The sequence below is a fragment of the Schistocerca gregaria genome, chromosome 1, assembly GCF_023897955.1.
Source record: "Schistocerca gregaria isolate iqSchGreg1 chromosome 1, iqSchGreg1.2, whole genome shotgun sequence".
Classification (NCBI taxonomy): Eukaryota; Metazoa; Arthropoda; class Insecta; order Orthoptera; family Acrididae; genus Schistocerca; species Schistocerca gregaria.
This window is the reverse complement of record NC_064920.1, coordinates 1078346804-1078363753: the sequence shown is the minus strand read 5'-3', so window position 1 is coordinate 1078363753 and position 16950 is coordinate 1078346804. Positions and strand designations below refer to the sequence as shown.

The window sequence follows — 16950 nt, the reverse complement described above, 5'->3', positions numbered from 1 at the left end:
CTGGTCATACAGGTGTGTGTGTTTGTGTGTGTGTGTGTGTGTGTGTGTGTGTGTGTGTGTGTGTGTGTGTGTGCACGCGCATGCCATACAGATAAGAAAAGATGTATCCAAAACTTAGCAAAGTTATCAGATTGCTTTATGTGTCTTTCAACAACTTAGTGCCTCTACTAGTTAGTGGGTTGGTGCTGTTACTCATTGAAAATGAAATCTGAAGTACGAGTCAATAGGATTTTGCATCTGCTTGGCATTGGTTGCATAGAATGATTTGATTTGGAAGGCTGTGATGTAGCCATTATATCATCTCCCCAGATGAAGTGGCTCACAACCTTTGAAACTATCCCGCAGTACCCTTGTTCTTGGGCCTGGGTCATACTTGACATGAGCGCTGGTGCCACACATGACCTATTGGACACAGACTGCAGGAGGGGAGGGGGGGGGGGGGGGGCTCCAGCTGGTCAAATCAATATATCAACATCATAAAAGTGATTAACAGAGAATTGTGCTGCTTATGGATGAGTGTTGGCTTGTTCGAAGATACTGTCTAGTGAGAGGTAGCACATTATGACTGCTGTGCTATGAGTTCTCTGGCGTATTACTAGAGGCAAACTGAAGTCAAGCAGAAGATGATGGTCTGAGGTACTGCAGAGCTGAGATTCATCACTGAGAACAATGCAGTGATACTCTTTGCTAGTCCCCAACTAACGGCGTGAGATGACACTGTCAGTTGTGCCCCAGATGGCAGGTGCAAGAGCGAAGGGACCCAGTGCACTTTGGACACAAAGTTAGGTTTCCCCATTGGTGTGGTCAGACTCGGGTGACCACATCCTCAATGAAATGTTCAGCTTTCCTCATGAACCAAGCCAGTCTAACATGAAGTCACTGGCAAATCCAGAACCTCCATATGGGAGTTATGTTTGAAAAGAGCTTCTGCTTACTTTCTGCTAGCACATTAAAGTTACCATTATCAAGTAACACATGCAATTTTGGATTAAGGAGTGGGTAAGAAAGTGTACAGATTTTCAAGAAAATCTTGGAACCAAACAATTTCAGATTCTGATATTAGTTGTGGTTTCAATTTGAGCTATAGTGAATAACACAGGTTCTACAGCTCCAATATTGGTTTCTTACCTAACTGTCTCCTCATCTACAAAACAAGGAAAACAAGTGACTACCATGAGGAAATGAACCAACATAGTTTCCTGAATTAGTTCAAGAGGGCTTCTGGAAAACTTAAATCAGTCACCTGTCATTGTAATGGATACTGTCCCATTCCATTCAGCTATTAAAGGTAAAGCTCCAATTATGTCAACAAGAAAAGCCAACATTGTCGAATAGTTGTAACGCCAGAATGTGAAAATTCAGTATGATTTATGTAAGGTGGGACTCATGGGGGTGGGGGGAGAGACCAGTTTCTACAGTATGTTGTGGACAATGTAGCTAAACAATACAGCACAGGGTCCTTTGGCTTACACCATACCACTGCCACATCAAAAGCATTGAAATAATTGGGGCACAGATTAAACATTATGTGGCAAGAAATAACAAAAGCCACATTGTGGCAGAAATTCAAAGGATGTTAGAGGAAACAGTGGCACAAATAACACCATTTGAGTGGAGTAATGTTGTACACCACACACAACATTTGTTAAAGGAAGCATGGTAAAGTGAGGTGAGTCTAGAAAGTAATATTGAAAATATTATATCCTTGTGCAATTCCAATGATTCTTCCACAGGCCAGAGCTCAGATAATGCCAATGTTGAGAAAGAAAGTGATTGTGATCTAAGTGGTATTTACCCATTGTCATAATTTGCCTTTATTTTTGTGTTTGTGCATTGTATTTGTGACTGAATGGTGTGTACTGCATTTGGACAATAAATCTCATCTCATTATTAAGGAATACTCCTCTGGGCATGTATGATAGTCTACAAGCAGACTATAGTGATTGGCAAGCTCTCAAGCAGTTTACACTATTTTAATGTTATTAGTTATTTATTTCCATGAACAATTCAAATCCATTATTACACCACTTTCCACATCTAATCTACATCTACATACATACTTTGGAATCCATGGTGCAGTGCATGTTGGAGAGTACCCTTTACCAACAACTAGTCTTTTCCTTTCCTGTTCCACCCGCAGATAGAGTGAGGGAAAAATGACTATCTATATGCCTCTGTATGAGTCCTAATTTCTTGTAACTTATCTCCATGGTCCATACATGAAAAGTATGTTTGTGGCAGTAGATCGTTCTGCAGTCAGCATCAAATACTAGTTCTCCAAACGTTCTCAGTAATGTTCTTTTAAATTAAAGACTCATCTCTCCAGGGATTCCCATTTGAGCTCCCAAAGCATATCCGTAACACTTACATGCTGATTGATCCAAGTGGTAACAAATCTAGCAGCTTGCCTCTGAATTGTTTTGATGTCTTCTTTCACATGGACCTGGAGCAGATCCCAGACACTCAACCAGTACTCTAGACTAGATCACACTAACATCCTATATGTGGCCTCCTTTACAGATGAACCACACTTTCCTAAAATTCTTTGCCTTGATCATTTGCCTTTCCTGCTATGATACTTGCATGCTCATTCCATTTCATTTTGCTTCACATTGCTATGCCCAGATATTTAAATGACATAACTGTGTCAAACAGGACACTGCTAATGCTGTATCTAACCATTACATGTTTTTTTCCTACTCATCTGCATTAATTTACATTTTCCTACATTAAGACTTAGCTTCTATTCATCACACCAACTAGAAATTTTGTCTAGGCCATACTGACTATGACAAATGAACATAATTCATTTTGATTACTGTAAAAGAGAGTGTGCTCTATGTTGCTTTTGTTCAGACATACAAATAACAGGATCATGCTCTGTATAGATATGTAGCCAGTAGAACAGTTCCTAATGGGAGGAACCCTCCATGGTATGCAGTCTCTGTAAAGACACTTCTAAATAAACAAAGAGTACTGTGTAATAGCTGTAAAACAAAGCACAGGGCTATAGATGGAGAGATTCTGAATGAAATGTGTTTGGCTGTCAAGAGAGCAATGCATGAAGCCTTCAGTGACTAATGTAACAGAATATTGTCAAACGATCTTTCACAAAAAGCAAAGAAATTCTGGTCATAGGTGAAGGCTTTTAGTGGCACCAATGTTAGTGTCCAGACCCTTGCAAATGAGACAAAGTGCAAGTTGAAATGCTTAACACCATTTTCAAATGCTATTTTACAAAGAAAAACCAAGGAGACCTGCCCCAATTTAATCCTTGTACCACTGAAAAGATGAGTGAAATAAGTATTAGTGTTGGTCGTGTTGAGAAACAGGTGAAACTGTTAAAATCAAATGAAGCTCCAGGGCCTGATGGAATCCCTATCAGATTCTATAATGAATTTGCAGTTGAGTTAACCACTGTTCCAGCTATATTCTCTCACAGATCACTCAAACAAAAGGCAATGCCCAGTTCTTGGAAACAAGCACAGGCCACTCCCATCTACAAGAAGGGTAGTAAAAGCAACCCACAAAAGTACCTTCCAATATCCTTGACATTGATTTGTTGTAGCATCTTAGAACATATTCTGAGCTCAAATGTTATGAGGTATCTTGAACAGAATGACCTGCACCATGCCAACCAGCATGGATTCTGAAAACATTGATCACATGAAAACCAACTTGCACTTTTCTCACATGACATACTGAAAGCTTTGGATCAAGACAGTCTGGTAGCTGCTGTATTTTTTGATTTCTGAAAAGCATTTGACTCAGTACCATACCTACACTTACTGGCAAAAGTATGATCATATAGGGCATCAAGTGAAATTTGTGACTGGAGTGATGACTTTCTGGTAGGGAGGACACAGTGTGTTATCTTGGATGGAGAGTCATCATCAGATGTAGAAGTAACCTTGGGCATACCACAGGGAAGTGCATTGGGGCCCTTACTGTTCATGTTGTATATCAGTGAAACTGCAGACAATATTAATAGTAAGCTCAGACTTTTTGCAGATAATGCAGTTATCCGTAATGAAGTAAGGTCTGACAGAAGTTGCCAGGCAGATCTTGATAAGATTTAAAAGTGATGCAAAGATTGGGAACTTGTTTTAAATGTTCAGAAATGTAAAATTGTACTCTTCACAAAATGAAAAAGCATAGTATCCTATGACTATAATGGAGTGAGAGGGAACTGTAATAACTGGTACAATGGGAGGTACCCTCTGCCATGCACTTCATGGTGGTTTGCTGATTATAGATGTAGATGTATAATAGGAACACAGTATCATTTTATACCCAGGAATGCGTTTGTTAAGCCACAACAATATTGCAATCCTATAAAGTGAAGCCAATACTGTAGATTGAAAGACAGTGTAAGAAGGTAGTCCAGTAAGAAACTGCACAGCTGTTGCTGCTACAGCCATACTACATGTGCACACAAGGGTGAACCAACAACATTGTCCCCTTTCATGCTCAACTGGGCTTCAGTGTCAGTCAAATTGTTTTTCTAATCAGCGTATAATTTGTCAACCATGTGACATTGGAGTGTAATTGGAGTAATACAATAATCATTGTAGCTGATTTGTATCACACTAACTGTAATAAACAATAAAATCACTAAACAAATGTATATTCTGATGTGTTCATTCAAAGTAAACTTCTGTTTTGTTGCAGATCCCTGTACCCTGTGTGTCAGTCATGTGCACAGAAAGTGATATGCTTCAAAAATGAGACACTGAGGACATACTGAGGAGTTGCATTTTGGAAATCTCTAAGAAAACATTTAATTTGAGTGTAAGTCCAACTTGTTGAATTATTCACTTGTATTTGAGTATAATGCTAACCAATAAAGTCACTAAACACGTTTACATCATTCTGTTTTCATTTGATTTGTTTTTATTTTTTAAAAAATACCCTCATACCCTTTGTTTCCGATGGCCATTGCATAGGTTACGATGGCCCTGACAATTAGGTTACACAGGACATTGTATAAAATTCACCAAAACTCAGCTTCTATCTGTGGAAATGATTACCACAATTGTTTGTACTGAGGAGCCACAGAGTTCTAAGCTCACTGGAAAAGGTATTAGTTATGCCCTTGAAATAGCACACAGATCACTCTGGAGTACTGCAGTTCATGTGGAAGTAGCAACAGGTTCTCTTATGATCATCCACCAATCACATAAGAGATGGCAGTGAAGTGGTGTCTCTGCATAAGACACATTGATACAGGGATGTGACAGGATGCCAGAAGGAGCTGTCGCTTTCAAACATGCCCACAGCTGTATTGTGCTTGATTCACTGATGTACCAGTGCTGACTGTTAAGGTAAGAGAAGATATGATACTTTATTGTCACATAACATGTTTTTATGCAATCATTCGATTGAGAACATTGGTGACTCGTCAGTCTTTAACCTAAGTTGTTACAGTATTTTATATACTACAGGAAATAAGTCATACGTACATTGCTTATTATAATAAAAATACAACATTATATTTTAAATCTTTTTTTAACTCATCGAATCATTACTATAGCCTTCACACACCTATATGAAGTGTGTCTGTAGCAAATGGTGCACTACTCACAGACATGTAACACTTTGTAAGAACAGTGATCGCAAAAAGATCCAGTCCTCCAGAAACCAGAGATGAGTGTAACACCTTGTCAATGACAATTCATTTAGATACAACAGAAAATGCTGTTAAAGAATGCAGGTCCACCTCAACCAGTTGCTAAGCAAATGCTGTGAAGGGATGTACAAGAAATGGACATCCTGAGTGGGCTACCTTGCAAAAGGCCACTGTTCACAGTGGCAAATAGAGCTATATGTCTTTGCAGGGCAAATAACATGTACGCATGATGGTAGCTAATTTAGTGCGGTCCAGTGATTCATGAGTTTGCATCTTTTCAAATGTTGCAAGACATCAAGGGCACTGGTGACCGACATGGTGTGGAGGGCAAAGGTGGACTGCGATATTTTGGGGGTGTTTTATGTGGTTACTATAAACATGGATCAGGATGTTTATTTCAATATTCTTGGTGACCAAGTGCTGCTCTTTCTTCTGAATTTTCATGGTGAGTATGCTGAGGACATTCCTATTGTCCAAGATGACAACAGTATTGTGCTTATGCCTGCAGACATATTTCCTGGTTTGAAAAGCACTTGAGCACCATATTGCATCTGCACTGGCCCTCTGTTTTAGTCCTCCAGAGCAGGTGGTTCCAGCTCGAGTGCCCGCTAATGGGCAGGTAGTTGCCCTTGGGCACAGGTGGGGGAGGGTGGACAGACAACTGATCCACAGGCGGTTTGGCAGCCAGTCTAAGCCTAAGCGACTGTACTGCACCAGACAGGTACACACAGGTGAGAGTGGCCAAGAGGTCATACATGAACAGAATGTGTGTGACAGGGCTGCTGTGACAAAATGAGCAGCACGGCTGATCTTTTGTGTACTATAAGGAGGGGAACACCAATGTCACCGGGCAACCGAGCACATAAAATTGAAAGTACTGTATAAGTATATCTACTAAAATTGCCAAGACTGCCTACTGTTGAGGTACAGGAAATATAAGGACATTTCTGGAATTAATGGAAGCCCTAAACACAAATTATTAACATATTTCTATGCCACCACTTTTAGTGTTCATTAAAGTTTAAATGTTTGTTTATTTATAATGGATAATTACCATTAGCAGACAAATTAACACATATAACACACTGCCAAATAGTTCATGACCTCAGTTACATGAAGCTAGCATGTATGATAAGTTTGAAAACAAATTTTTAAGTTATTTATAAATTTCGATTAAACTATGATAAAACAGAATTCAGCACACACTTATTTAGTGGCAGCAGGTTGACATCGTGGTTGGGATTAAGATGTAGTAATTTACTTAAATATGATTTGTTATGTCTGTAAATACATTAAGAAACGTACTTTGGGTTTCCGTAGTGCCACAGCACTAAGTAGAATACAGTACTTGACTAGCTTAGGAGATTTCCTTTCAAACTTGAAGCAAAAATAATAAATTAAGAAGACAAAGTGTAGACATTAGTTATGGACTAAGATGTAGTCCCCTAAGCATAAGTAGATCTAACAATGTGTATATCAAAAATTTATTGTATAGACAAAACGTTGTAATCTGATAAGGTGGGCCAAAGAAAGTAACAAACTTGACTACAATAGTTAGTCATGTGACCAAGCTCTGGAGAAGGCAAGCAGAGAAGCTCCATTGTCTTTTGTCAATGTCATTGGAAGATGGGCTTCTGATCTTAAGTGTTGGAACAGTGGAGCTACTGTTTAAATGAGTTTCAGTGGAACTTACAGCCAAACCTCCAGACGTCATACTCAGTGTGGTACCAAACCTTGTGTGTCAATAAAGTATCAACCAAAACTCCAATTTAGTTCATACTATGTGCTGTTGTCCAGCAGAACATGCATAAATGGGAATTAAAAGTAACATCAGAACTACACATCACAGGACAAATGTAGCCATGAGTGACTAATACGTGTAGTTTATGCGAGCAAGTTGATAGAGTGTTAGTTCGTCATACCCAGGTTTCTGCTTTCAGATACCAGTAAGGACAATTTGTTTATTGTATTATGCATGAAAGTATTAATGGGGCAACTGTTTATGACATGTAATAGGGCTGTTTGGAGCTTACAACAATGTTCTTTTGGCAGTCTGCTTTCACTTTGTTTCTTTGAAAGTATTAAACCTGTAGTTTCACAGAACATACAACCAGAACAGAAAAATAACACAACAATTGCATCACACATGTGGTAGTAATGCTTGTAATAGTAGTAGTAGTAGTAGTAGTAGTAGTGGTAGTAGTAATAATAATAATAATGAAAGTAATAGTTGCAATGATAAACAAAATAATAAGACCAATAATAAGTACATAGCCTTGCAAACAAAATAATAAGACCAATAATAAGTACATAGCCTTGCAAACATGACCCCCCCCCCCCCCCCCACACACACACACACACGTGTGCATGTAAGAACCAAGGCTTTACAATAACAGTTGCTTACGAAGAAGTGTTTGAAGCAAATTACATATAATAGTTTCATGAGCAAACAATTAAAAAAAAATGTATCAGTGGGGCTTGAGCACTGAATCTTTGGTACGATGACCTCATGCTCTACCAACTCACCACCATCAGATCTACAAACAGATAATCACAGAGACACATCTCCTGTGCTTTGTAGTTCTGATGTTACTTTTTATTACTCTTCATGCATGTTCTGCAGGACAACAGCACATAGCACGAACTAAATCAGTGTTTTGGTTGATGCTCTATTGACATAGAACATTTGGTACCTATCTCAGTGTCTGACATCTGGAGGTTTGAGTGCTAGGAAACTTTGCAAGGTGTTGAAGTTTTACACATGTTACAAACTCTGACTTATGTTAATGTTTGGAAATTTCATTGAATGCTCTGCTTGCTTTTTTCTGCACTATACAATGTATGACCACCTATTTGCACTTGTTTTGATTGTTTATTTACATGCAAGTGAAGTTACAAGATGAACTTAAACCAAATCATGTTACCTACTATGTAATCAAAAGTATCCGGACACCTGACTGAAAATGATTTACAAGTTCGTGGCGTACTCCACCGGTAAAGCTGGAATTCAGTATGGTGTTGGCTCACCCTTAACCTTAATGACAGCTCCCATTCTTGAAGCCATACATTCAATCAGGTGCTGGAAAGTTTCTTGTGGAATAGCAGCCCATTCTTCGCAGAGAGCTTCACTGAGGAGAGGTATCAATGTCAGTCAGTGAGGCCTGGCACGAAGTCGGCATTCCAAAACAACCCCAAGGTGTTTATAGGATTCAGATCAGGACTCTGTGTAGGCTAGTCCATTACAGGGATGTTATTGTCATGTAACTACTCCACCATAGGCCGTGCATTATGAATAGATGCTTGATTGTGTTGAAAGATGCAATAGCCATCCCCAAATTGCTCTTCAACAGTGGGAAGCCCAAATGTGCTTAAAACATCAATGTAGGCCTGTGCTGTGATAGTGCCATTGAAAACAACAAGGAGTGCAAACCCCCTCCATGAAAAACATGACCACACCGTAACACCGCCACCTTTGAATTTTACTGTTGGCACTACTCACACTAGCAGATGACATTCACCAGGCTTTTGCCATACCCACACCCTGCCATTGGTTCACCACATTGAGTACCATGATTCATCACTCCACACAACATTTTTCCACTGTTCAGTCATCCAATGTTTACGCTCATAACACCAAGCGAGGCATCGTTTGGCATTTAGCGGTGTGATGGGTGGCTTATGAGCAACCGCTCGACCATGAAATCCAAGTTTTCTCACCTCCCACCTAGCTGTCATAGTACTTGCAGTGGATCCTGATGCAGTTTGGAACTCCTGTGTGATGGCCTGGATAGATGTCTGCCTATTACACATTACGACCCTCTTCGACTGCCGGCTTCTCTGTCAGTCAACAGACAAGGTCGGCCTGTACGCTTTGGTGCTGTATGTGTCTCTTCACATTTCCACTTCACTATCACATCAGAAACCGTGGACCTAGGGATGTTTAGGAATGTAGAAATCTCATGTACACATGTATGACACAAGTGACACCCAATCACCTCACCACATTCGAAGTCCGTGAGTTCCGCAGACTGCCCCATTCTGCTCTCTCACGATGTCTAATGACTACTGAGGTCACTGATATGGAGTACCTTGCAGTAGTGGCAGCACAATGCACCTAATACGGAAAACCTGTGTTTTTGGGGGTGTCTGGATGCTTCTGATCACATAGTGTATGTTCCACTACCTCAATGCATAATTATTTGAGCCAAAAGGCATAGCAAATAACTGACCCTTAGATGAAATTGAGCTAAAATTATTGTAGGTTGTGTGCTTCCCCAATCACTAAAGGTTGCTACTGATAGAACCACAGAGAATATGCAGGTCATTTACTTGTCAGGAAGCAGGAAGTAGCCAGTGAGCTCACACCACCTGTCCGAGGCTGAGCTGGGGGTGCCCAAATGCTATGGTGCAGCATCGGGGCAGCCGTTGTACAAAGTGTCTGGGACAGTGGATGAAATGTAGCAGTCAACATCTTCACAGTTTGGTAGTTCTGCAGAATCTGACTGTCAATGAGTGACTTCAAATGGGTACAATAAACCTTGAGAAACTTGTGGGTTCTCTTCCTTGCTGAATTGATGGAATTGTCATGGCTGGAGGCTGTGTTTCAGTGTGTTAAGGTGATGTTTTCTGGCAGTGACTAATTTTTTGTCCAACATGCTTACAAGTGTGAGAGAAACTTCAACACAGAATAGGAAAGCTCACACCAGGCAGATGTCAAATTCCTGTCTCACATACAGAGTGGAGAAAAACTGTGTCATGAAATTTTAACCCTGGATAGCTGATGCCAATAGGAACCAAAATTACTAGTATTGTATAGGTCGGTAGCATACAATTATTAAAATACGGAAACCTGGTGCCACACACTCTGATGGGCAGTGGGATTGCCCTGTTACCAGATGCTCTGGACAACGCTTGACCCCAAATGCTTTGCCTGCTGGAGATCGTAATGTATCCAACGTGGCTCGCACGCTCGGTGGTAGCATGCCAGCCTTCCACTCTGGGGTCCTGGGGCAAATCTGCTGGGGTCCCAATGCATCCATTGTTGTTTCATAGTAAGACTTACTGGGAACAAAGCTGTCAACAGCTGTTAGTTTGTGTACAGGAAGTCTTTTACAAATAGTGTTGGCCCTGAAAAGGGCCTTTCTTGTAGCTAGGACATTGTTTACCTAAAGCAGGTGCTTGAACTGTTGACCCTCTGATGTGATACAAGCTTGGTAAGGTCTAAAAGCGTTTTGCAGAACTCTTTCAAAGATTCCTGGCATTGCCCTGATGTGATTGGCGGCATGTTGGATGCAATACATTGATTCCTCTTCATTTCTATGTGGTTCATGTCTGGGTGAGAGAACTAGAACCTTGAAGAATCCCCACAGGAAAAAGTCCGGTGGAACAAGATGTGGTGATCACGGGGGCCATGTCCTACATACACCTCTGCCAATTATCTGGTCATCGAAGCGTTCATTTAAATTTCCATGCACAGCATACCTGTTATATGCGGGCACCCCATCATGCAGCAACCGCATGCACAGTTGTATGTCTGGGTAGAGATTGCTGCAAAAAGTGAAGGTAATTTGCCCTGGTAAGTCGAGGAGTTGGACACACCAGCCCAGTCAGATGGTCACCCACAATGCCTGCCCAAATGTTGAGCGTAAATTGTTCCTGGTGTCTGTGGACGAACAAGATGTGAGAATTTCCCCTTACCCAGTAATGAATGTTTTGTGTGTTGTAAGGGCCATTCTGATGGTAGGTGCACTTGTCAGTAAGCAAAACAATGGCAGGGAAGTCAGGATCTCCTGCAACATGTCGCATAAACCTTTGGCAAAATCTTAGCCTGTGTTTGTAGTCCACCACAAGCTTTAGGTCTTGGACAGAGTGGAAACTAAATGAATGCTGGTCATTATCCCCCAAAAAATCCGAGACTTAGCAATGAGTGACTCCCACAGCATATCCACCTGCTCAAGTACTTGTTGTAGGTGCTTCCTCGAAGTGCTCGAGAACAGACTCTTCAAATGCAGCATCCTGTCACGTTCGAGGTCTTCCAGCACCACCATGATATACCACTAATGAGCCTGTTTCACCAAGTCACCGGTAAAGTGCTGTAAACATTTGTGAGGGTGGGTGGCATCTTGCTGGGTATCATACCTCATACAACCATCAAGCTTCATGCGCATTACCATCTTCTGGTCCATAAACAAAAACCATATCTCATTGTTCTTCAAACAAATACTGTGCCGTCATGCTTATTGTATGACTAAATCGCAAGTGACATGAGTGTGCTTTGAAGCGAAGCATACGTGTGAATGCCTCTTATGTGAGGTGGAGACAAACAGCAAGACCTATTTGACATGTGTGCGTATCATGTTGGGGCAGTGAGAGGGTGAGGGACGTTTGTATATCTCAACCGACAACTATGCACAGCCCGGCAACTGAAGAACGGCAACAGAGCAATCCATGGCCAATTGGAGTGTGTGGCACCAAGTTTCCATAGTTTAAAAATGGTGCATTGTTGACCTACACAACATTAGTAATTTTGGTTCCTACTGGCATCAGCTGTCGAGGGTTAAAATTTTCTGATGCAGTTTTCTCCACCCTGTATATCAATTGCCACAGATAGCAACCGGAAAAGTGTGACAGTAATGACTGAATACATAATGGCCATCGGACAACGCCACTGCAAGTAGATAGTGTCCACCTGTGTCCTAAACTTCAGTTCACCAGAAGCTACGGCAGGTATATCTGTGTCACTGGTAGGCACTAGTGTGGTAAAATGTCAGTTTATTAATCGATCATCTGTCAACTTGAAGAATTCAATAAGGCACTCCATGTACTATGCAAAGGAGCAGCTGAGAAAGCCTCAGTGGTTATTATCACTTTTATATCATTGTGGTTGAAGATTAATCTCAATTTCTGGGTTACTGTTCCGTGCACATATGAAGAAATGTTCTGAAATACAAACAAATGGTCAGTGAGACTACAAGCATAAATAGTGAGGGAAACGAGAATGACAGATAGTAGTGGACAGAATTGATTAATGACTATGCAGGGGCAGAAAATAGACAGAGTAATAAGGTGGAAATATTTTCTTTCAATACGGGTTACTAATAGTTAATAGGTGATAAATAAATGAACTTAATTTTTGCAAGTGTGTTGATTTATAAGAATACAAGAAAATTATCTTTCTTTGGTAAGACAAATGCATGTTGTGACAATGAGATATTACTCACTTCCATAATAGTACTGGTCCACTGTTTTGAGCCATCCAACATCGTCATGGGAATGTGGTACCAGGTGAACATTAAGCATCCCTTGTTTCACTGGGTGGCAAAACTGGAAGTAGATGAAAAATGTCAATCAGTCAGATACATCATCATGTGGAGGAGAGATCTTTTGGTCTATTCAATTTATATTCAATTATGCATATATAAAGATCTGTAGATTCTTCCATAATGCAGAAACCTCAGGGATAGGAAACAAAAATTATTTGTGGCTCATGAATATAATAATTTTTTTTTTCAAATTGTACATGAAGTTCACAGAATCAGTGATAAAATGTGATTAAAAGTCTGTTGTTCTCACATCAAAAGGGTATTCTCTTCCTGGGGTATGAGTGGCCTGACTTCACTGAAGTTGTATCACTGTGTTTGTGAATCTGAATTTATTACTTTTTAACAGTATAATGTAACTGGATAGATAAAAAAGTCTACTCACCAAGCGGTGGCACAAGACACACAAGAAAGTTTAATGTACACAAACTTTTAGAGCCAGTGGCTCCTTTGGCTGCAGAAGAGTTGAGGGGAAAGGAAGAGGGCAGAAGTAAAAGGACTAGAGAGGTTTTGGAAAGGGGTACATGTTGGAAAAGTCTCCAAGAACCCCGGATCAGGGGAGGCTTACTGGACAGGATGAGGAGAAAAGACCGATTGTTGGGGATAGCACAGGATGAGATGTGAAAACCTGAGAGCTTAAAGGTGGAAGGCAGGGTAATATGCAAAACAGAGATTACTACTAAAACATCGTGCATGAGTTAATAAGAGTGAAAAGCTAAGTGCATTGTGTAAAACAGAGGAGGGAAGGGATATGGAGAAAAATAGACAGATCAAAAAATAAAAGATGCAGAAAATTAAAAATGGAGTGAAGACAGGAGTAGCTACTGTGAAGAAATGCTGAGACAGAAGAAATTAATGTGGACTGAAGTCAGGTGGGTGGCAAGAACCAAGGACATGTTGTAGCACTAGTTCCCATCTGTGGAGTTCTGAGAAACTGGTGTCTGGCGGAAGAATCCAGATGGCACGTGTGATGAAACAGGCATCAAGAGCACTACTATCATGTTGTAGAGCATGCTCTGCAACAGGACATTGTGTGTTGCTGGTATACACCCTCTGTCTCTGGGCATTCATCTGGACTGATAACTGAGTGGTAGTCACGCTGATGTAAAAGACCAAACAGGGTTTACATAACAGCTGGTATACGATGTGTCATTTAACCCTTTCATAGTATATGTTTTGCTAGTTATAGGGATGGAATAGGTGATGGCAGGAGGCGCATAGGGCAAGTCTTGCAGCAGCGATGGACACATGAGTAGGAGCCATAGGGTGGGGAGATGGGTGCAGAGGGAGCATAGGGTCTGACAAGGATATTGTGGAGATTGGGAGGGTGACAAAAAGCTATTGTAGATGTGATGGGCAAAATGTTAGACATAATGGATCTCATTTCAGGGCATGATTTTTGGAGGTCATGGCCTTGTGGAGGTATATGATTTATACATTCAAGAGCAGGATAACACTGATTTATTATTTGTTGTAAAGTTTTGGTTTTCTGCAATTCCTTGGTATGTAAATTATAAGCTCTGTGTGGTAACTTTGTATTTTCTTATTCCTGATGTACTTATTGTTGAGAAAAATACTGTGACCAAGTCACCCCAAATTGAATAGAGACTTTGAGAGTACTCCAGAAACAGTTCCTGACTTAAATAAACAATTCTACCAAAAGTTTCCTTAATAGATTAACAGAGAAATGGTGCACATTTCTGCGAAGTATATTTGTTTGGTATTAATGTTGAGAATTTGTACAAAATCATCAAAAACCTAAAAAAGTGTCACAAAGTAAGCCCCACTTATGGTATTTTACATACAGGAAGACCTGTTTGGTACTAGATCTGGAGGGGAACCAGGGAAGAAATTTTAGCACTGTGGAAGTGACTGGTGAGAAGGCTAGGAAAGTGCAGAAAAACTTCCATAGCTTTCATTGATTCTTGGAATGTCTTTGACATGGTAAATCCAACACTTGTGGATCATTCTATCAATTCCTTCCTTTACACACCATGTTGTGTCAGTACCATCTAGAAGGAGAGCCATCAGGGAATTGGAATGTGTTGGGCTGTACACTGAGAGGCAGAGACAACCACTGTTCTAATAAAAAATTATGACTAGCCCTGATCTAGTCTATCTCATACTTATGGCAGTTGTAATCACTCTATATTATATTCGCCAAATAGTTTTGGCACCCGACATAAAAGGCAGTGGGAAGTAAGCACTCTACCGCAGAAAAAGAGTAGGCATACTGAAGTAGTGTGCTTGCACACCTGTTACTAATCTCACCACATGGCTACCATAACTAAAACACAAATACTATTGGCACCACCATAAGTAACAAATAACAATCATTTATTAAAATAAAATATGAGAAAAATACTTATTTATAGTTGGGTGAAGAACAGGCATGGCACTGTAATAAAAGATATCAAGCCCGTTTTGATGAAGACTAACTAATCTTCAGTCTGGACGCTGCCAGACAGTTTAAAGTTTAGGTGCAATAATAACTAACACTTTGACCTTCAGCATTAGTGGCCCGATAATGACTCATCGACAGCTGCTGGGCTGAAACTGCAGCAAACTGTTCAGTCAGTCAGTGACCAGTCAGTAATTGACCGAGTGAAGGTGTGCGACCACTTTTATGCACAATCAGTGGATAAAAGTGCCTTTTGTCATGTGTTTGGTGGATGAAGGAAATAGTCCCTGGTTTCAGCATTCTCTGCAGTGTGAGACCTAGCCATCAGCGGATAGATACAACTATTCTATTGTCTTGTGGTGACAGCAATATAAGATTCCTGTTATATGGGGATCACTGATTGTAGCTCTGTGTGGCACCACTGCTGGAGGCGCCCCCTGTGAATACATCTGTGCAGTTTGTGTGACAGTACATAGCACTTTGTATGTAAACATCTTCTTAGAAAAAAAAAATCCTCTGTTACTCCTCCTATACTACTCAGCCGCTATTATTATCTGATAATCCAAACAAGCTGTCTACATACTGGCAAAATCAGGATATTTCTAATACAAATATCACTGTTAGCCAGAATTTACATTCCTGAGCCAAGTTATCCAGATATATTGTAGGGGGTGTGGCTAATGAGGTATTCTTTTACTTTGTGTTCAAATATTTGGGGGATGTTTAATTTCCCACCTTTTGTCCATTGGAAACATGTTACAGTCTTTGGCAGCAGAACATAAAACTCCATTCTCAACCCTGGACGAGACTCCATAATTTATATAGAAATTATTTCTATTCTGAGTACTGTGACTATGAATTATTGAGTTTATCATAATTCAGTCTTGTTATCTACATTGATACCTAGAAACTTCATACATGGAGCGTCTCCCAGTGTATGCCTGTTGAACTCTACTTCTGCAACCTTTAACTCAATTTTATTTCTTCAGAACTGCATAATATGAGTTTTTGCAATATTAAAACTGAAGGTGTTGATTGTGAAACAATTGCAGGCTTGTTCAATATCTTTAGCCATCTTATCAATATACCTGTATTGTCAGAAAACACTATGATTTTTGAGGGCTCTTTAAATGTCAGTGGTAAACCATTTATACATGTCTGGAACAGGAGCAGGTTCAGCACTAAACCTTGCAGCGTGCCACATTTTATGGCTGTAGTACTTTGGCTGAGACACCTTCATAGCCAGAATAGCTGCTGCTGTTTAGTCACCTAATATGATTTTTGTGATCTCTCTAGCAGATGAGTCGGCAAAACTGATGTCTGGCGATAGAGTAGGTGTTCCCTCTCTAAGTTAAGTTTATTGGATCTGCTTCCAATAAATGGTTCATTGTTCCTGTGTTTTCTGCTACTGTTAGAAAGAACTGACTGAATTTAGTAGCCAATGATTTTAATTTCATACCATATATCTTGCCTCTACTGCCATATGGGAATACAGTATCATTTGTGTCACTGAATTTATTCATTTCATGGCTAATAATGCCTGTACTGTCTTTGCCCAATTTTTTTATTTTCGAATTTTTTGTGCGTAGTACATGGTATGG

General features: G+C 40.2%; 1 protein-coding gene across 5 annotated transcripts in view; it reads right to left on the bottom strand.

The window, feature by feature from the left end:
* LOC126281792 (lysosomal alpha-mannosidase-like) overlaps positions 1-16950 on the bottom strand; it is a 275270-nt gene that overhangs the window by 171219 nt on the left and 87101 nt on the right. For all 5 annotated transcript variants that reach the window (XM_049981026.1, XM_049981035.1, XM_049981016.1 and 2 more), the window contains one exon: positions 12850-12952. In XM_049981026.1, the coding sequence (XP_049836983.1) occupies positions 12850-12952 (103 nt within the window). The remainder of the gene's footprint in view (positions 1-12849; positions 12953-16950) is intronic.